Source organism: Paramormyrops kingsleyae, chromosome 10 (genome assembly GCF_048594095.1).
Source record: "Paramormyrops kingsleyae isolate MSU_618 chromosome 10, PKINGS_0.4, whole genome shotgun sequence".
In the NCBI taxonomy this organism is placed as follows: domain Eukaryota; kingdom Metazoa; phylum Chordata; class Actinopteri; order Osteoglossiformes; family Mormyridae; genus Paramormyrops; species Paramormyrops kingsleyae.
Genome location: NC_132806.1, coordinates 7,628,569 through 7,650,417, shown reverse-complemented (window position 1 = coordinate 7,650,417; position 21,849 = coordinate 7,628,569). Strand labels below are relative to the sequence as shown.

The window sequence follows — 21,849 nt, the reverse complement described above, 5'->3', positions numbered from 1 at the left end:
TCATCTAGACTGGTCTAGAGTGAACTATGTATCTAACCCAGTAAGTGAGCTTACAGAGAAATACTCCAACGTGTTTAATTCAGAAAAAGGGATAATTTCAGGTGTACGGGCCAAATTGCAAGTCGCTGAAAATGCCGTTCCTAAGTTTTGCAAGAGTAGAACGGTGCCATATGCCATGAGAGAAGCTGTTGATAAACAGTTACAACTGTTAGAGAGGCAGGGTGTAATTACACCTGTTGAGTACAGTGAATGGGCGGCACCAATCGTGTGTATACCAAAAACAAATGGAGAGGTGCGCATTTGTGGCAATTACAAGGTCACGATCAATCCATGGTTAGCTGTTGACAAATATCCCTTGCCAAAACCTCAAGATCTGTTTCCATCGTTGGCTGGCGGCAAACACTTTACCAAGCTAGATTTAACTCAGGCTTACCAGCAGGTAGAGTTAGACTCAGAATCTAAGCCTTATCTGACTATTAATACTCAAAAAGGATTATATCACATGAATAGGTTGCTCTATGGTGTGTCTAGCGCACCTGCAATCTTTCAACGTATAATGGATCAGACATTACAAGGCCTGTCAAATGTAGTCTGTTATTTGGATGACATTCTGATCACTGGTAAAAACGAAGGGGAACATTGGGAAAATGTCGGACAGGTGTTTCGAAGGTTACAAGAAAGAGGGATTAGAGTGAATAGGGACAAATGTGCGTTCTGTCAACCTCAGGTAACCTATTTGGGGCACCGAATTGATCAGGAAGGTGTACACCCAGTACCGGAAAAAGTTGAGACTGTTGAAAACGCCCCCACACCAAAAAACGTGACTGAGCTTAGAGCTTTTTTAGCTTTACTCTCGTACTATGGAAAATTCTTGGAAAACTTGTCGACTGTAATTAAACCGATGACGGAACTATTACACAAGGACCGGTCTTGGCAGTGGTCAGAGGCCTGTCAAGCATCGTTTGAAGAAGCTAAAAAGCATCTGCATATGGAGTAGGGGCAGTGATTTCTCATCAAATGTCTGATGGTTCAGAAAAACCCATTGCTTATGCTTCTCGCACTCTGAGCAAGTCGGAATTGAACTATTCCCAAATTGAAAAAGAAGCCTTGGGCATCATTTTTGGCGTGCAAAAGTTTAGAGACTATTTGTACGGCCGAAAATTTTTGCTCATTACGGATCATCAGCCTTTGGTTAAGATTTTGGGACCAAAAACGGGAGTGCCAGCTTTAGCAGCTGCACGGTTGCAAAGATGGGCATTGCTTTTGGCAGCATACCAATATGACATTAGATATAAATCTTCTGCAGAGCATGCAAATGCCGACGGGCTTTCGCGATTACCCGTACGAGGGACCGGACAAACGTGTAATACAGAATTAAAAAGTCTCATTTATTGAGGCAATTCCTGTAGCTGAAAAAGACATTAAAATTGAAACTGAAAAAGACGAAGTTCTGAGGAGAGTGAAACTGTTCACATTGAAGGGTTGGCCAAAATTTATGGCGGATGAGAAATTGAAACCGTATTGGTATAGGCGTCAAGAGCTCACACTTGAGAATGATTGTCTGTTATGGGGTTTACGGGTAATTCTACCAGACTCACTACGACCCCAACTCTTAAAAGAACTACATGAGTCACATCTAGGGATGGTCAAGAGTAAGGCAGTAGCTCGTAGTCATTTTTGGTGGCCTAAATTAGATGAAGACATCGAAAACATGATTAGCCAATGCAGAGTATGTGCATTAAACCAAAAGCAGCCTAATCTTGTGTCTGTGCATCCCTGGAAATGGCCGGAACATCCATGGGAGAGAGTTCATGTTGATTTTTGTGAAAAGGGAAAGCACCAATTTTTCTTAGCTATGGATGCCTATTCTCATTGGCCAGAAATCAGACTGATGACTACTACCACTGCTAAAGCAACTGTTGAGGTTATGCGCAGGATGTTTGCTAGCTATGGATTGCCTAAAGTAATTGTTTCAGATAATGGACCTCAATTTGTGTCCAGGGACTTTGAAACCTTTTTGGAAAATAATGGAGTAAAACATGTCAAATCGGCAGCTTACCATCCAGCCTCAAATGGGTTGGTGGAAAGATTGGTTCAAACTTTTAAACAGTCATTGGACAAACAGAAGGATTTGGACATTACAATACAGTGTTGCATTGATAGATTTTTGTTCAGTTACAGAAATGCTCCTTTGACAGTGACGGAAAAACCTCCGTCTGAATTGTTTCTAAAACGAAAGATTAGAACGAGGCTGTCTCAGATACAGCCTCGGTTCTCTTCTCAAATGCAGGAAAAGCAGCAAGTGCAGACAACAAGTTCTGCTCGTGTGCGGGCATTTTACCCACAGCAGATGGTGCTGGTGAAGCAATTCAGGGGAGGGAAAGAAAAGTGGAAGCTAGGAAAAATTGAGAGACCGTTAGGTCCGGTTACATACCTGGTCTGAGTTGAAGGACAAGCCTACAAAAAGCATGTAGATCAGTTGAGAGCAACACAATTGAAGGTGGCTGAGCAGGAGGTGGAAACACTGTCGGCTAAAAACTTGTGTGACACTTCTGAAAAAGGGTTAAGTGTGACTGGAAATTCAGCAGAGATACCAGAAATATCTCAAGGTTCTGTTTATAATAGGCCTTTCCGGGTAAAAAGGGCTCCACAGAGATTAAATTTGTAAAACACTGTTAGATATGGTGTAAAGCTGTTGTTGATTTTGATTTCTTGTTTTGAGTATCCACATTCACTGTCAGTCTGTTTCTTTAATTCTGAATCTATGCCCCCAGCATCAGCACACCTCCTAACATAAACTATCATAGCTTTTCTGTGGCTCTCCGATCCTTGATGATCAGCCAAATGCACAGCTGCATTTTTCCAGTCCCTATAGCCTGAGTGCATACTGAATTTTCACACTAAACAAAACACTGAACCTTTTGAAGGAGAGTAAAGCATCCATTCTTGTTGTACCAATTCACCATTTGCAATTTCCCTTTTAAAAAGTGTTTTGGAGAAGTACCTCTTGCTGTGTGTGCTGTCTTTCTGAGTCAGCAACAACTGCATCTTTGTTTTGCCAAGTTTCAAGTCCCATTTTCATCCGTTATGTCCTCATAGCTTCATGAACTTCATCCCAACATGCCAGATCCGAGCTAACCAGAGAGGTAATGTTATCGTTAGCATTGGCGGAGTTTGCAGCCTCTCGTGCCCTCTCAGCAACAGCAGGTGAGACCATGGTGAGATCCGTGGTCGCGGGAACTGAGACATCATCATGGCTAACTGTTGATATGCTGGCGGTGGAACCATATGAAGTATATGAAGTGTCAGTCCTTCAATGTCACTCTCTTCCTCAGAGTGAGGCACAAACATTTTCGCTATCAGTAGCTACATCAATTGTGACATTATTGGATGCTAACAATTCATGGCAGTGCTGTATTTCTTTATTATTATGTGGTTTACTCAAAGAATTGGCAGCCTCAAAATATCCTGTCAATTTAGGAATCTTTTTAAGGAGTTTTTTTGTCACAGTGTTCTTGTTGTGCTTTAGTTTTTTGTGCTCGGTTATCATACTTTTTTCATGCAATTTTTTTTTACATTACTAGGCTGTTGCACATAATGGTGAATGATGTATCATATATCAACTTTGCCATATCTGGCCAATCAACTGCTTAGTATTTTATGGCCTGGCAAATGTAGGGCCCCTAGTCTCTTTCCTATTTTTTTTTGAGCTATTAGTTAAGTTCTCCCCAAACGAGCTTGATGGGCCGAATGGCCTCCTCTCGTTTGTAAATTTCTTATGTTCTTATGTTCTTATAAAGCCTGACCTTGACACTTATAATATGGCATAGTCCATACGGGGAAAAGGAAATGCTGTAGGCATTATTTATACTTATAAGGGATCAATGAGCACACTAAGTCGTTGTAGTCATGAGACAAATATGCTCTGTTTCAGTTGTAACACTTTACCCTTGTCAGATGTATTTTTATGTGTATATTCTGTTTGATATATTGATTGCTGTAGTAGGGGAATTCACTTTAACTGTTTAGAGCTAGGCTGCAGGATTGGGAAGCTTCAACCACCACAGGGCATCTGATTAAAGATGAACAGGTTTATCCATTATGAAGGTACTTAAAGCAATGGGTATAGAAGTTTTAAACAATACTGCACACCCTCCATAAACATACTTAAAAGACAAGTTTTTGCAGTAGCAGTCAAAATATAAAACAAGTCACGATCTGTAATTTACGAGTTTATTAGACATTATCCATGAATTGAAGAGATATATTTATATCGTATTTCCTCAGTGAAAACTTTCTATATTCAGTGGTGCCTGCAGTTCACAAACATAATCCATTCCAGGAAAGTGGTCGTGAACCAATCTGTACACAAACCAAGGCAATTTTTCCCATTAGAAAGCATTAAAATTCAATTAATTTGTTCACAAGCCTATCAAATAATAATTTTTTGTTAATTAATTTTCTGTTTGTTATAGGCATCAGGGGAGCAGAGAGAGACATGGAGACTTGCTTGCCAGGGAAATCACGCTCTTTCTTTAACAGTCCTTAACCATTTTATTGTTGAAGTTGTTAATGTTAATGTCTGCATTTACCTGTTGTCGCGCGTGTGTTTGCCCATGTCTTGTGTGTACCCAACCTTATCCTTGCGTGTATTTAGCGTATGTACAGTAGTATGCAAAAGTTTGGGCACCCCTCGATAAATAACATATTTTGGTCATTTTTTAATGGAAAAGATGTAAACACAGTCTCTGTAGGAAATGGAAAAAATGTTTACACCAAACATTGATGCATAGTTACTTTTTATGTCATAAATTGAACAAAGATAAAAAATAAAAACATTATTATGGCATTCTGCAAAAGTTTGGTCACCCTAAGAGTTCCAAAGTCAAGTACCTGGAAAATTGAATTTGCGAACTGAATTTTTCAAGGTAGGATAAATGCTATTTCGAGTTATGTGTGTCACACTAGATTGAAATTGAATTTGCGAACCGAATTTTTCAAGGTAGGATAAATGCTATTTCAAGTTACTGTAATTCAGATTCAAACTATTAAATTCAGATTCAGTTTTGTAATGCGGATAACTGCAGATTCAAATATACAAAATTCACATTCAGTTTCTACTGACACAGATATCAGCCCATACATTCGCCACTTGTGTATACAGTGGTACCTCAGTTCTCGAACTCAATAGAACTCGAATTTCTTAAAAGTTGAACCAACCAGTTCTAAAAAAATGACCTAGAACTCGATCTGAATCTCGAACCATGAACACCGACCTCAGATAACTTGTACGCGCGGGGAAATGAGTTACGCGGCACGTCTCTCTGCAGAAACAAAGGATAACACTTCAGTCTCAGCCTCGCATTCGCTGTGATAGCATCGTGCATGTTTACACTAGCTGAATACATGTATTTAGACAGTAAAAATACATTTATACAATGATAGACAGTAACAGTAGTTATTATATAATAAAATACATTTTAAAATAAAGATTTCTTATTAATTATTTTAATATCATTAATGACAAACCATTAATACATTTAATTATACAGTGGTACCTCGGTTCTCGAACTTAATCCATTCCGGGCTCCGGATCGAATCCTAAAAAGTTCGAGTTCTGATCGAATTTTTCCCATAAGAAATAATGGAAAACCAATTAATTGGTTCCCGGCCCCCCAAAATTACACCAGATATGTTTTTTTTTTTTTGCATTTAAACACAAAATGAACAGGATAAAACAAGAAGAGCATTTTATTCTTAATGGCTTCCAAAACAATAAAGATCTTATTGTAGGCGGGGATTTTCAGGGTGACAGGTAAGGTTTCATAGGAAACACCTGTGAGGTGGAAGTATGGAGGCTATAAAATACCAGCGATAGAAGAGCGGGGAGGCCTCCCTATGCTCGGTGGTGCTTGGAATCCACGCTGCAGCTGTTATAGGTGAAGGAGCGTATCGTGGGGAGATTACCGCATTGTTGTGATATAAGGCGAGTACTGGCGGGGCGTACCGGGTTAGGAAGTTAGCGGCGCAAGTCGGCGTTCGGTGGCAGCGGCGTGGACTCCAGGCGCCACGGGAAAGGTTTGTGGTTCCTGCTAGAATTAAGTGGGGTTATTGGTTTATGTGTTTTCGGGGGATTGCGATGTCTTCCCCCGACTAGTTAATGTAAATAAGATTGTTTAATGTGAATTGATTTTTTTCTTTTGTTTGTGTATTTGTTTTAGGAGGAACCACATGTTAATTTGTATTCCTGACCCTGGTTACGGATGTGAGCTGTCCAGGCCTTTTTATTTATACACGTGTGAATTCTAACAGTGTGTTTTAGTGATTGTGAAATATTCTAAAGTGTTTTAGAGATTGCTGTGGGTAGAGCATTGTGTGGGGGTTGCCTGGCGCTTTGCTTCCTTCATGGGGCAGGGACACTGAACTGTGGAATTCTAATAATAAATGCTTATTTCCGTACTTCTGTTGTGAGCTGTTTCTTATATCTGGTGCCCAGTTTAGCCAAGTGACAAACATGCATAATTAGGGAAAGTTTCATCCCTTACATTATCCCAACATTACCCCTGTCCTGCCCCGATCGTCTGCTCCTTCCGTGTGCCACGCCCCCTCGTTAACCTCGTGTGGGATCCCCATGTGATCAGCTGTTTCTGCTTGTTGTCATTAGTCTGCGTTTCAGTTTGTTTCCCCAGTCTGGTCATTGGGTGCGTTCGACTTGCTTACAGCGCTGGCTTAAAGCAACGCATTCTGATCCTGACGCAATGCATTATGGTTAGATGCATTGCAACCTCTCACCTGGCTGCACAAACTGGAACCGCCTCCGTGATGACACACCTTTGCCCTTATTGGCTGAAGAGTTTAGTTACATGCATGACGTTTGTATCCCAGGCAGTTCCGATGCGTAATCTGCTATTTCTCCCGAATATCACGTAAACCAGTGAGAACTGGTTTTCAGTTAATTTACCTGGTAAAATTAAGTTTAAATAAATGATATAAATGCTCTAATAGTACATGTAAGTTAGTGGTTTATTTATTGTTAGTTACTGTAATGTTGTGCTGCTTTATTTGGTTAATCGTACAGTCTGTGAAGAAGGCATTCAGGTAAGAATTGCATTGTAGTATGACTCATTTCCTGGCGCGTACAATTTAGCGTTCACGGTTTGACTTCTGATATTCAGATCGAGTTGTAGGTCAAACTGGTCTGTTCGACTTTCAAGAAATTCGAGTTCTAGTGAGTTCGAGAACCGAGGTACCACTGTAATAATATTGTAGTGCCGACCAGGGACGGAATGGAGACATCAGGTTATCAGGGAATATGGGGTTTAATTAAGGTAAGGCAGGAAAACCGCAGACGGACAATACAATGACCGTTCTGGGGAAACAAACTGAATCGCGGACTAAATACATAGGACTAATGACAACAACCAGAAACAGCTGATCACATGGGGATTCCACACGGGGTTAATGAGGGGGCGTGGCACACGGAAGGAGCGGACAATCGGGGCAGGACACATTGGTTTTTTTTTAACTTTACACATTGTTTGGATACATTTATTTTCTTACTTTATAAATTACTGTTTTGATAAATGCACTTAGATGTGTTTAGTACAGTATATGCTCTTCTTGTTTTATCCTGTCTATCCTGTGTTTAAATGCTAAAAAAAAAAAAACATATTTAGGTAAATTTTTTGGGGCTGGGAACCAATTCATTGGTTTTCCATTATTTCTTATGGGGAAAATTCGATCAGAACTTTTTAGGATTCGTATTTGAGTTCTGAACAGATTAAGTTCTGAGGTACCACTGTACTTGCTTTTGAAGATATTCATATTGAACTGCAAATGCCTCAAAAACGAGGTGGAACAGTACGTTATGTATGTTTGTAGTAGCCTAATTAAATATTTTTTTGTCATACATTTTTTCCATCTGTATTTACTAGCTTGAAAAATATATATATATATAAAGTATGACAAATTGAAACGTGCTCTTGTATGGGAATCTGTTTCAGCAGTTGTGTATCGGAATCGGATCGGAACTGAAAAAATGTGGATCGGCCCATCCCTAGTTATTTCCATGTTTTTAATTCATCAAAGGTTCTGTCAATGTCAGCACAATAAAAGCATTACCTGAACATCCTTTTAACGCAATTAATGTTGAAAAATATTGTTCAAAAATATACTGTAATATCACATCATGAAGTACTGAACCCATGTTATTTGATGTATAAAGCAACAGTGCTACTCGCTGCTCTACCATGCCCATGATTTGCTTTTATATTCTTGGTCTTAGTTGTGGTGGTACAGTAAAATCCATTTATAACGGACTTCAAGGGACCTTACAAAACAGTCCATTATATTCAAAGTCCGTTATATCCAGAGTTGCTGTATGCCGAGAACACAACTACAGGTCACCACTTGTGGTATAGATTATTATATTGTACATGTAGTAATCCAACTTTACCTGACCAGATGCGTGACTATTAATAATCCCGACTACGTATCTGCGCTGGTTCTTTTTCTAACTTTGCTCGGTGTTTCACTATGGGAATCGCTTTGGGCGTGACCAACTACGGAAGCTCCAATGACACCACGTTCATCTGTGATGGACAGGTCGACCTGCAACCAGGCTCTGCCCCGCCCTACTAATGCAGTCGACCTCCCTGATGGCTCATTCGTGCTTTCTTCCCGTGAGGAACTAGAAGCTCCCTTAGCCAAGCTAGTACGCTGATCTCGCTGAACTTTTCACAGATGGCCTGTCGACGAATGTAATTTTGGCTCTAGTGCTGTACTGGGCTGAGTTATTCCCACGTTGAGAAAGTTCTTCTTGCTGTTCGGTCAGCATTGCCAGATTGGCAAACGCGTCAAGGTGAGCTATCCGTCGAGCCACTCTGTAAGCACAGGTTCTTCTCCATTCCAGTTTTACTACTGGTGCGGTGGTATTCACCTGTTGCACAGGCTAAACGCGTCAAGGCGAGCCTTCTGTGCCATTAGATTTGTGGGTTAACCCCTTGGGGACGGCCTCTTCAGCCCATCCAGATACGCGACGAACCAACAGACTAACGTGTCATGACGAGTCTTTCTCAGTTCTATGCTTTCCCGCTGTCCACCTCCTTCCCCCCAGTGCGCTATGTCGATGGCCATTACCCCTACCAAAGGGCATGAGCCGAAAGAGGGTGAAACCACATCCCGCCTGTGTCCCGTGTCATGCGGAGCCACTATCTCAGGCAGGGATCCTCACCCTCTTTGCATAGTGTGCATGGGCGTTAGTCATGCTCAGGCATTGCTAGTGGACCTGCAGATTTGCATCCACTGTACCTCGATGCCAGAGAAATTCCGGGAGCGGAGGCTGAGTGTGTCCGTGGCTAACAAACAAGCCCCGGGCCCATCCAAAGCCACTCCCCAGGCCACTATGACCCATCTCCTGCGAGCTACTACAAGCAGGGCGGATGTGATGGAGACTGAATCCCCGGACTTGCCTCCTCTGTTTGAGGGTTTGCCTTCCCTAGAGGCCGGAGAACCGGGTGACGAGGATGCAGAGGGCGAGGCCAACTCTGACCTCCTCGATATGGGTGAAGTAGAGGAAGACAAGGAGGATGACTCCACCTTATTGTTTGTCCCTTATAAGCGAAATTCCGTTATATGCAAGTCGGTGTTGGCACGTCGACAAACTGTTGGTGCAGCGATGAGAAAATCGGGAGAAGACTAAAAATAATAGAGGATTTATAATGCCGGAGGAAAAATAAGTTCACACAACACGTTATTCACCATGAACTGGGACACATCGCTTGTCCTTCTCTTTGGGTCACTCTATACATACATATATACACTTCGAGCATGCACATTACAACTCTTTTTCCTGGTCTTTGTAGTTTACACAGGTTCATTCTTGATAAGGATCAATATAGTAGTGTTACTAAATTCCAAAATGCACCGTCAAGCTCATGTATGGCTGCATGTTTCGGCTGGACCACAGGTCTGAGGTAGGTCAGTAAAACAGCACATTTTCCAGCAGCTTTGCGTTTTTTCCACTTGTACTGCTATATAAACAGGGTAGGGCTACTTCTGTAAAATACTTTCGGCTTGGGAGCTTATATTCGGTATTGATTGTTTTTAAGCATCTGGACAAACCCGTATTTTTCAACAGTGTAAATGGGCCATGTAAATGTCACCGCATTTTTGGAAGCTGTCGCTTGCTTGTGCTTCTCGTATAGCTAGGCATTCCGTCCATTGTGGTGCGTGCTTCTGATAGAGATGCTGAAATAAATTTGTTGTGCTGCTACCATTAGCAGCCACCGACTTGAAACAAACTTTACACTGGACAGTAGTTTGTTCATTGTTGGACTTAGCAAGACCAAACCACTTCCAAATGACGGAGGTGACGCTGCCAGTTTTCGACTCGAGCTCCTCACTTGTTGATGCATGTGGTGCCATTTTTCTACTGTCTGCTGGTCTCTGAAGGGGCAGGAAGCCTTGACAGCGGTCTGGTTTGCTATAATTTAATGTACCTCATGTACTTAATGTACCTTTTTTTAAAAAAAGCACTAAATATTTTTGTTGTCATATAGATTAAACTTCCAACTAACTCGCTGACTTTTCTGGAATCAACAAACACATCATCTTCAGTGTAATTCAGTTTCTGCTCACAAGGTATTAGTCTGGGTTTACATTCTGTCATGTCAATTTTTCCTATGAGTTTCTGAACATATCTCTTTTGGTTCATCTTTACAAAACCATATCCCAATTCAAAATCTATACCCAAGAAATGTCTCAATTTTCCTAGGTCTTTCATTTTAAGCTTCTGGGTAAGCATTTCTTTTACAGTTTGCATTGCATTCTCATCACTTGCAGCAAGTATCGAATCATCAACCCAAATAATGAGAATTACTTTGTCACATCTCATTTCTTTTGTGTACGTAGAATGATCAGCTGGATTTTGTATGAATCCATTTTCACACAAATGATCATGTAACATTTTGTTCCAGTTTCTGCCTGATTGTTTTAATCCATACAATCCATACATACTTTTTCAATTTGTATACCAATTTTTCATTTTTCTCTGATTCAACTTCAAATCCTTCTGGCTGTTCCATGTACACTTCACAATCTATTGGTGCATGTAAATATGCAGTCTTTACATCCATTTGATGTAACACCATGTCATTTCGTGCTGCAATCTGCATTAATACTCTTATGCTTGTCATGTTAGCTGTTGGTGAAAATGTTTCTCTGTAGTCAACCCCGGCTACCTGACTATACCCTTTTGCTACGTACCTTGCTTTGTACATCTCTGAACCATCAGGGTTGTCTTTAATTGTATATACCCACCTTCTCCCCTCTGCATTTTTACCTTTGGGTAAGGTGGTCAAAGCGAACATGCCAGAGCCGGCATGGTGTAACAACGCGAGACCTCAACAAGAATCACGGCAGTATTGAACATAGTGGCGCGCAACTGACTACAAAAAGCTCATTAATCGGATTCTTTCCACGCCAACTTCTCTAGACAGCCTTAAAGGTAATAAAGATACATTTCAGTTGTATCCATTAAAAACATTAGCACCCTCGAGCACAGTGAAATTCTGAACAGTTTAGAAAATTTTATAGATGAGTGCTACGAGCGAATTGCTATAGGGAATCAGACAAAATGCTGACTTCCTCCACCAGTAAAAGCAACTTTTCTGCCAAGAGAAACCACCCCAAGGACTCCCCAGAAGTGACTTCTCCCAATACCAACGACATGACGGACATTTTGGAATCGATAGATAAAAGACTATCCAGCTTAGACGTGCGTCTGTCCCTAATGGAAACTCTCCATAAAGAGTTCCAGGCTTTGCGCAAGTCAGTGGAGTACAGCCAACAGCATGTGGAATCACTCGCTGCAGAAAATGTGACCCTTAGGGAATCAGTAAAATCGCTTACAGATGGAATGACACGCCTTTTGGAGGAAAATAAAAAAATAAAAGAAACTATCATTGACCTCCAGGCCCACAGCATGAGAGACAATTTAGTACTGTTAGTCATCCCAGAGAAAGCAGACGAGGATCGAAAAACAATGGTGAAAGAGTTCATTCAAACTCATCTAAAACTCCCGGAGGGCACAGTGAAAAGCATCAGCTTCCATCGAGTACAACGCCTAGGAGGGAATCGACCCGACGGATGCAGACCCAAACAGATCGTGGCCAAATTCGAGCACTTTAAACAGAAAGAACTGGTTAAAAGCCGCGGCCAGGAATTATAAGGAACGGACTTTAGCATCAACGACCAGTTTCCCAAGGAGATCCTGGAGAGAAGGAAATCCTGTTTTCTATATGGAAAAAAATCATCGAAGGAGTCTCCCGTGCTGTCATCCCGGTCAACAAACTGTACGTCAGCGGACGGCTGTATCGCGACCAGAATTCCACTCCCTGGCTGTTCTGAACAGGTGACCTGTATCCACACCAACATTCTCAACTTAATATTTCTTTTTACTCAGCCTTTCCTTAGCACATTCGTCTTACAGATAGGTCTATATAGAATAATAATTTCTGGTCTAATCAGTTTAAGGTATTGTCGTCGTCTCTCTTCTTTTATTGTTCTTAGTATTATTATTTTTCATCTTTTTTTGTCCCTATACAGTATAGTATAATTTTTGCCACTGGCGGTGCTCCAGGGTGTTGTTGACAGGGGCCCCAGATGCACTCCTTCCCTCATGGTGGTGGGGGGCTGGGCTGCCTACTGAGCCAGCTGTGTAGCTGGCTCTCTTTTGCCAGGGAGTGAGTAATCTGCCCTCTGGTCTTATGAATCCCAGCTCCTCTCCCCCCTTATTCAACAACATGCTATGCACACATGTATGATCTCGGGGTGGGCGTCTGTCCCTAATGGAAACTCTCCATAAAGAGTTCCAGGCTTTGCGCAAGTCAGTGGAGTACAGCCAACAGCATGTGGAATCACTCACTGCAGAAAATGTGACCCTTAGGGAATCAGTAAAATCCCTCACAGATGGAATGACACGCCTTTTGGAGGAAAATAAAAGAAACTATCATTGACCTCCAGGCCCACAGCATGAGAGACAATTTAGTACTCTTAGTCATCCCAGAGAAAGCAGACGAGGATCGAAAAACAATGGTGAAAGAGTTAATTCAAACTCATCTAAAACTCCCGGAGGGCACAGTGAAAAGCATCAGCTTCCATCGAGTACAACGCCTAGGAGGGAATCGACCCGACGGACGCAGACCCAAACAGATCGTGGCCAAATTCGAGCACTTTAAACAGAAAGAACTGGTTAAAAGCCGCGGCCAGGAATTATAAGGAACGGACTTTAGCATCAACGACCAGTTTCCCAAGGAGATCCTGGAGAGAAGGAAATCCTGTTTTCTATATGGAAAAAAATCATCGAAGGAGTCTCCCGTGCTGTCATCCCGGTCAACAAACTGTACGTCAGCGGACGGCTGTATCGCGACCAGAATTCCACTCCCTGGCTGTTCTGAACAGGTGACCTGTATCCACACCAATATTTCTCAACTTAATATTTCTTTTTACTCAGCCTTTCCTTAGCACATTCGTCTTGCAGATAGGTCTATATAGAATAATAATTTCTGGTCTAATCAGCTTAAAGTATTGTCGTCGTCTCTCTTCTTTTATTGTTCTTAGTATTATTATTTTTCATCTTTTTTTGTCCCTTGTTTTTTCCCTGTTGATTGCTGTTGCTTTGGGACCTACACTGTTTTAGTTCACTTAAGTCTCCTTCCATGTTTTTTCGCTCCTTTTTCTCTGCATCACATTTCTGTTACCTTTCTATTTTCTCCAGTGTTGCCATTTGCTCAATGCACAGCATAAATAATGACACAAAGTATACTCAGCACCAACACAAACACAAGCATACAACACAGATATATACATGTTCATTTCAGACACATGCAAATAAGGCAGATACACACATGCAGGTCATACATGATGCATGCATGCAGACACACACACACACACACACCTTTAGCAAACATCAAACATCTTAGCAGTTAATATAAATATGTCCACACTGAGATTTGTCACGTGGAATTGTTTCCAGGAAAAAGAGGTTAAAAATTGCTAATTGGTTAAATGATTTGAAGACAGACATTGTCTTTTTACAAGAGACTCATATGGTCGAAACAAATATGTTTAAACACTTTCAAAATGACTAAAAGTCCCAACTTACAACTTATACAATACAAAACTCTCCATAGAATACACTACACAGGACAAAGGATGTTCCAAATGGGCCTTATACAATCAAACCTATGCACCCATTGCTCAGGTAAGTTTGTGGAGAACTACACACATGCCATATGGTCCTGCACACCAGTGCAGAAGTTCTGGCAGAGGATATGTGAAGATCTATCAATATGGTTTAATTGTCATATCCCAACCTCACCCATATTGTGCATTTTAGGTGATACAAGTGAATTAGATATAGAAGAAAATAAGCCGCACATAATCCTTATTGTCTTATACTGAGTAATACATAAATAATTTATGTATTACTCAGTATACCAGTATAGTATAATTTTTGCCACTGGCAGTGCTCCAGGGTGTTGTTGACAGGGGCCCCAGATGCACTCCTTCCCTCACGGCGGTGGGGGGCTGGGCTGCCTACTGAGCCAGCTGTGTAGCTGGCTCTCTTTTGCCAGGGAGTGAGTAATCTGCCCCCTGGTCTTATGAATCCCAGCTCCTCTCCCCCCTCATTCAACAACATGCTATGCACACATGTATGATCTCGGGGTGGGCATATGCCGTGCATGCTACAGTGGGGAGGGCAATTTACATGGCCTTATTCACTGTGCTGCGTGGCCTTCTGCCTCCCCCTGTTCTAATTGCACTTTAGTCACCACATACCAGTATACACACAGGGCCTTGGGGGGTGGGGGCACTACTCAGAGGCTGGTGATCTCACTCGCCTCTGCGCTGCTGCCGCCCCTCAATTTTACTCACACCATATACATTGAGGGTCTTGATGGGAGGGGGTGATGTGGAGGAAAGCTGTTCACAAGCAGCACTCCTCCACGCTTCCCCCATCAATTTTAAATTCATCTTAGATTCTCAACAGTCATACTCACCCCCTACACTACATACTGTACAGTCACATACATCACCACACGCATCCAACACTCTACTTCTTACACAGGCGCATGGGGGAGGAGAGTGGGCGGGTCTTCCTACACCCCTGCTCCCTGCAGGAGATGAGGGGGGGGGGGGCACTTGGGTGGTCGCTCGGGTGGGGTCACAGCTGGCGCCGGGAGTCGCGTCCGTTCTCCTGCACGTCGGAGGGCAGTCTGGAGTGGATGGGCTTATGTCTTTTTGTCTCTGTGTCTCTGTATGTTGCGGGGATGTGTGTATGGTCTATGTTCATGGCTGAGAGGTGTGTCTGCGGGGAGTCTGTGTGGCCCAGGGGGGGCTCGGGCCTCTCCGGCATGGGTGGGGCTCTCTACTGGGGGCTGTGTCTGGGACCTCCTTCCTCCCACGGCTGGAGTGGGGGCGCGGCTGTCATTGGGACGTGGGGCCCCGGCTCTTCCCTGCTCTTCGGGACATTCTGGGCCTCTTGGGCCTGTCTACCGACCTCTGGCTCTTGTTGGGTGTGGTTGCGGCCTCCCACCCTCGCTATTTAGTACGTTCCATGTTGAAAACACACGTACACAACACATGCACACAGGCCTGCACATCTCAGCTACACAATTGAGCACACATATACATACACTTGCACGCACCCCTCCAAGCAAACATAACAATTTTGTATGTTTGTATAGCTGTGCTACTTTCTTTATTCTTTATTTTTGTTTGTGTTTATGTATTTATCTATTTTTGCACTTCTTTCAGATGCTGTTGATCTTTTGTCTTTTTTTTCTTCCCTCTCCTTCACAGATGCAGCAATTGGAGATTATGTGCTTTCTACTTTACTCCTATCGTTCTTGACTTGTCTTTCTGACTTATTCCCTTTTTTCCTTTTTTTTGTTTTGCTCTTTTCTTTCATTTTCTTCCGCCTCCTAATCTGTCCCTCCTCTTCGGCCAGCTCAGCCACTGCAATATTTCACATGTGCTAAAAATGAAATAAATAAATAAAATAAAAAGAAATCGACCAACATGAGGGGCCTATACAGAGTTTATAGAGCCCCTCATGGTAAAGCAAACATGTTTGGCACAGCAGTGCATTCAGACCATGATTCTGCTTGCTAAAGGACAGGACAAAAAAAAAAAAAGTGAACATGTCATTTTCTTTCAGTGGGTGCATCTCCTCTTTCATAGCATCCATCCACTTATTGGACTGAGCAGAATTTACAGCTTCTGGAAATGTCTGTGGTACATTACTAATTAACCTGTAACAATAGTCGATATTGGTCAGTACCTGGTCATCTATGTCATCTTCAATCTCATAGTCATTCAAGTACCCTGGCTTCCTATGCTCTCTGCTGGGGTAGCGTCTCTCAGAACTGTCTGTACGAGTGTGGCTGTCCTGAGTCGGTACATGATTCTCTTCAGTAACTTCTGGGATGTCACTGGTCCCACGGATCTGTCTAGTGTCGGGTCTCCTCCTCATGTCATCGTCACTACAGTCATCAGCATTTATTTGGTCAGTCTGTGTTCTGCTCTGCTGTACTCTTTTCAACAAATTTAACAAGTCTGTGTTTCAGGATTTTACCAGTATCTGGATAGTATATTAGGTAGGCGGGGCTATGTTTGTCGTATCCAACAAAAATTCCCTTCTCACACCTAGAATCTAATTTCTTTTTGTCTTGTCTGTACGCAAAACACACTGTTCCAAATGTTTGTTTCCTAGAAATGTTAGGCTTCTTTCCAGTCACCATAAAGTACGGTGTTTGTTTAGTACGACTACAGTAACACCGGTTCTTGACTACTGCTGCTGTTTGTATCGCATATACAGTACCCACATGTCTTTGGGCAAACTACTCTCAATGATCATGCACCTAGCCATAATGAAAAGTGTTCTCCACTGGCATTCTGCAGTGCCATTCTGGTGTGGCGAATAAGGTGCTGATGTTTCATGCCTAATCCTATTTCTGGTTAGTAGTGACCTAAATTCTCTACTTGCAAACTCTGTACCATTGTCAGATCTTATGCATTTAAATTTACCATAAGGTGCCGTGTCTGTAATAAACTTCTCCAAAGCTGCTGTAGTGTCACTTTTGTTTTTCAGAAAATATACAAATATTGCACTGGAAAAATCATCAGTAAAAATCATTGCATACTCCATTGGACCTGCTAAATCTGTGTGCACTAGTCCTAGTGCTTCTCTAGGGTTTCTGTTTCTACTCTGAGTAAACTTTCCCTGAACACACATTTCACAGTTAAGGGAAGACATCAATTTTACCTTTAATATTCATGCCATCAATAACATTTTTTAACTTAGAAATGCTGTCAAAATTACAGTGTCCAAGAACATCGTGCTACTTCTGTATATTCTGACAACTATTACAATTGTCACCATTTTCATCATTAATTGTGTTTAAGAAATAAAGTCTGTTATATTCCTTAATGTTAAATTCATTACCGTCTTTAAGCTTAATTATATCTTTTCCCTTCTGGAAGATCACTTTGGCGCCACTTGCTGTTGCTGCTTTCACAGAAAAGATGTCCTGTGGATATGAGGGAATGTACAACACGTTTCTCAGCGTCGCTGTACAATATTGTCCTCTGCTGTCGACCAGCTTTACCACTGCGTCACCTCTCTGTTGTGCTACTCATTTGGTTCTGGTTCCGTCCGCTAACTCCATGGTGTATTTATCCGGTTGGAAATCACTGTCAAACTTTCGAAACTTCTTAATGTCGGTAATGATGTCACCCCTCAGGCCCTTCAGCTTCACTCTCGGTTGGGCCTTATTTTCACTCATCTTGAAAACGAAACTATATTCGGTGTCCTTCTCAGCCATCTGCTTCTCGTTATCTTTATCACGCTCCTCCCATGGTTTTGCTGGGCTGCTCTCCGTCTCTGTATGTAGTCAGTATAAAGTCCGACAGCCAGGTCTTGGTGAAACACAGGGCAGAATCTTGGCAAAGTCTTTCTTTGTCTGGGTTAACAGAAGAAGCACTTCTGTTTTATTTTGTAGCAAGCACACATTGGAGAGACAAAGAGATGGTAGCAGAGTCCAGAAACCTCCGTGCCCGGCCTCTCCTTCACCTTCGGATTAACTTAAGCAAAGATAGGGCAACCACTGTGAGGATCTCCATGAAGTTCGAGGGTTCAGTAAGAAATTCAAGGATGAAAAAATGCAGCTTATAATCACTGAAGGTGAGCAGTTGTTCTCTGTTCTAGGTAATTTCTTTTGAAGTTAGTTTAGATTACAGATAATGTCTCTCAGGTATACAGTTAAATATCATGATTACCTAGATAAAAAATTATGATAAATAATGATTAATAATAATAATGATTATAAAACACTGGGAAAAATTAAATGTAAATTAAATGGGAACTCTGACGTTACCGACTTGTTCTCACATCACCATACCAGAAGCCCAGTCAGCAAGTTTTAACGTCAGCTGTTTAGCGGATTGTCTATGGATTGTTTTAAAAAAAAAAAATCTTAACTGGCCTGCTCTTTATCAGTTGTCAGGGAATGCAGGGAATGAACACTTAACCAATCCAAGAAGCCAAACCACAGCTTAATTTAAAATTCAATCAGATTTGTGCAATAGGTATCGATTGGTGTAAATTGCAGAGTGCACTGCCTGTTTGATCACAGTATTAATTTAAACCTATACTTGATATAGGGCCGTACTGAGCTGGCATGGTAAAAATTGGGTCACAGTGTGAGAATGGTTGAGAACCACTGCTTTCAAGTTATTTCTGTAGAAGTTTGTGAGGACTGCTGCCAACATCTGGACATTATCTGGGTGTCTGGGGAAGAAAAGAAACACATTGGTACTTCATCTTGATTAATATAGATGTGTCTGTGATGGTGACTCCCAGGAAAATTCTCACTCTGTCCAAGTCTGAAATGGAAGGGCCCAAAGAATTTAATTCAAAATACATATGACAAATGTTATAAAAAACTGTATAACAATATTATAATTAATATAATACTACAATTTCTAAAATATTCAATTCTTATTATTGAATATCATTGGCATATAAATGTTTTTGCTTGTATTTGTATTTTTGTTTGTGTCGATTCTAGGAAGATGTTTGTCCTATTCAAGAGGTCACTGTTTTTCCTGATTACATTTTTTATTGTAAGTATTTAAATTTTTTTAATGTAAATAACATGAAATCAATTGCAATCAAGACATACTCCAACAGCTTTTGGCCAGAATTTCTGACAGTAAATAACAGACAGATTGATATTGCATTATGTGTAATCAGGAAAGGTATTGAACATTTACTGTCAAAAAATAGATTAACCCTCAGACCCTGCAGCTTTAATTTGTCATACTTTATGTAAACTGAGGCTGCCCGATACAGGTTCTGTCACTCATTTGAGGAAAAACTAAAATAACTAATAAAAAATAATTAAGAATTATTTAAATAATAAGAAAGTGTGCATGTGTCTGTGTCTGTATTTTTTACATCAAATAAAGCCATTGACTTAAAGTCTGGTGCACAAAACAAATCATTCAAATTTTTCATTTGTTTTCATATAAAAACATAGTAATTTTGATTTAGCATCTGACAGTTTCTGTGGAATTAAAAAAAATCTCCATTTCTTTGTACATATTCATTAGGTGATCCTGTATTTAATAAGGAACCCAGCCTCTACAAAGTGGACAGTGCCAAAGCCAATGTCTCGCCATCTGACCCCGTACCCCGTGTTCCCTCACAGAAGATGCATACAGCTGCTAAATACCACACACTCCGTGGTCCATTTCCCTACAAGCCAGCCGTCTTCCACCATTAAACATGTGCTAAATTGCACTGAAGAATGGGATTTCCTGTTAGAGATGCTCAAGTGGCCTTCACCCACCAAAGAAAACCCCACCCCCACTGAAGCCACAGACCCACGCAAATGCACCTTTACTGTGCTTAATTGGAAGGATAACTACATTGTAGGGGACTTTGTAAATGTATCAGTGTTCGCAAGAAATGGCAGAGGAGTTCCTAAAACATATGGAGGGGACTTCTTCCAAGCCAAGTTATACAACACAGAGCTCAAAGCTAGTACATTTGGTCTAGCGGTAGACCATGACAATGGGACCTACTCAGTCAGCTTTGCACTCCTTTGGCCTGGCCCTGCCCACGTTTCTATCCGGCTGATTCACTCCAGCGAAGCTGTTCAGGTATTGAACCGGCATAGAGAGCGGGATCCGGACAAGGTCTTCTTCACTGGATACTTTGAGGATGGGGATATAAAGGAGAATGTGGTGTGCAATGCCATGAAGAGCCCACGGCTGGTGGGGGATGGAAGCCGCTGCTGCTGTGAACACCGTGACCCTCGCAGTGGGGAGGTCTGGTTCTGCCGCCGACCCGCCTCTCTGCCCTGCAGTGCTCTGGTGTACCACAGCATGGGGGGATACCAAGCCCAACTGTCCACAAAAGAGTCCAAGATCCTAGACAGGTGAGGCTCTGCCGTTGTTTACATTGAATATTGGGGTTGGACAGTCTTGCAATACTTAACTCCTGCACTGATTAAAATCATTCTGAAGCTATTTATAGAATGGTACTCCAGAGTTCCTCGGTCTGAACCTAAATTTTCTTGGTATTTACCATGATTCAGTTTTTTTTTTGTAAGCCAGAAACTGAAACTGTCAGTTTGTCAATAATTAATGACAAACACTATAATAATAATAAATACACACTGCCAGTGAAAAATTTTTGAACACTTCTTTTATTATAATTTAAGAATGATCAGTGCCACAGACAAAAGTTAACCCTTTCATGCATGGGGTCCACATTTGTAGACAGTTAAACTCCATTTTGGGTTACTTTCTCATGACAGTTCTCCAAAACCATAATGGGCATTATCAATATATCCATAACAATATTGTAACAGTAGTTAATATCTTGTACAGTATAACACATTTCCTTTGATTGCTGACACCTTAAATCCAAGGTGTCTGATGGTGATAGCCATGCACGTTATGCTTCAGGCATATCTGTGGAAAACTTCTATTCAAAGAGGTGAAGAAAAAAAATATTAGTATGCATAACTGTGATGAACATGTCTGTGTTTTGTAAACCTAAATTTAGAATAAAATGTAGTCTTTATAACTCAAAAACCAACTGTCCACATATGTGGACATCATGCAACAATCGGAATGGGCGGTGCAGGAACCTCCGGGGCGCAGCCGGAAAGGGCGGCGGGGCAAGAGCCTCAGGGACAGGCGGAGCAGGAACCACCAGCACAGGAACTGCGGGGGGTGGAGCATCGACCGCCGGTGCACAGGAAAGCGCCTCAGGTGCGGGCGCGACCTCATCTGTCGAGGGAGCCTGCTCTGTCCTCAACTGGAGCAGCCTCCACAGGTTCTCTGCTATTATGTCCAGCTGGTGGTGAAATCGGGGTGAACGCTGCAAACTCAAACTCCCCTGGAAGCTGTGTACACAGCTGGGCAGCCTCTGGGGAGTCCTGCACTGTTGAATCGTCATCACCTTCCAGAAAAGACCCTGGAGGGTGAAGAACATCCCAGCCAGGGACGTGGCGGCAGCAAAACATGCTTCGGGTGGTGACGTCATTCGCAAAAACCGCCAGATTCCGAATCGGGAGGGGTTCCTCCCGACATGTAGCAGGGCAGGCAGCGAAGATAGAGACGGCACCAAGGAAGATCTCTGGTGTCTTCTCACATCATTTGTGCCTCCACTTCTTTTCCCCCCTTTCTGACAAAGCCTGGGGCATCTCTGGCAAATCCGGCCAAAGATCATACGTCAAGCCAGTCTGTGGCTACCTGCCTCAGGTTCGCTTT

At 42.0% G+C, this 21,849-nt stretch overlaps 1 protein-coding gene across 7 annotated transcripts in view; it reads left to right on the top strand.

Annotated features, from left to right (window-relative positions):
* Positions 1-21,849, top strand: part of LOC111851954 (NXPE family member 3-like) — a 54,573-nt gene that overhangs the window by 12,480 nt on the left and 20,244 nt on the right. Inside the window, exons 1-4 of one of the 7 annotated variants that reach the window (XM_072717228.1) lie at positions 11,153-18,247; positions 18,727-18,877; positions 19,134-19,188; positions 19,678-20,507. In XM_072717228.1, coding sequence (XP_072573329.1) covers positions 19,138-19,188; positions 19,678-20,507 — 881 coding nt within the window. In that variant the 5' untranslated portion in view covers positions 11,153-18,247; positions 18,727-18,877; positions 19,134-19,137. Of the gene's footprint in view, positions 1-11,149; positions 18,248-18,588; positions 18,878-19,133; positions 19,189-19,677; positions 20,508-21,849 lie in introns of those variants that run through there. The other 6 variants (XM_023827348.2, XM_072717227.1, XM_072717225.1 and 3 more) reach the window with 6 other exon arrangements.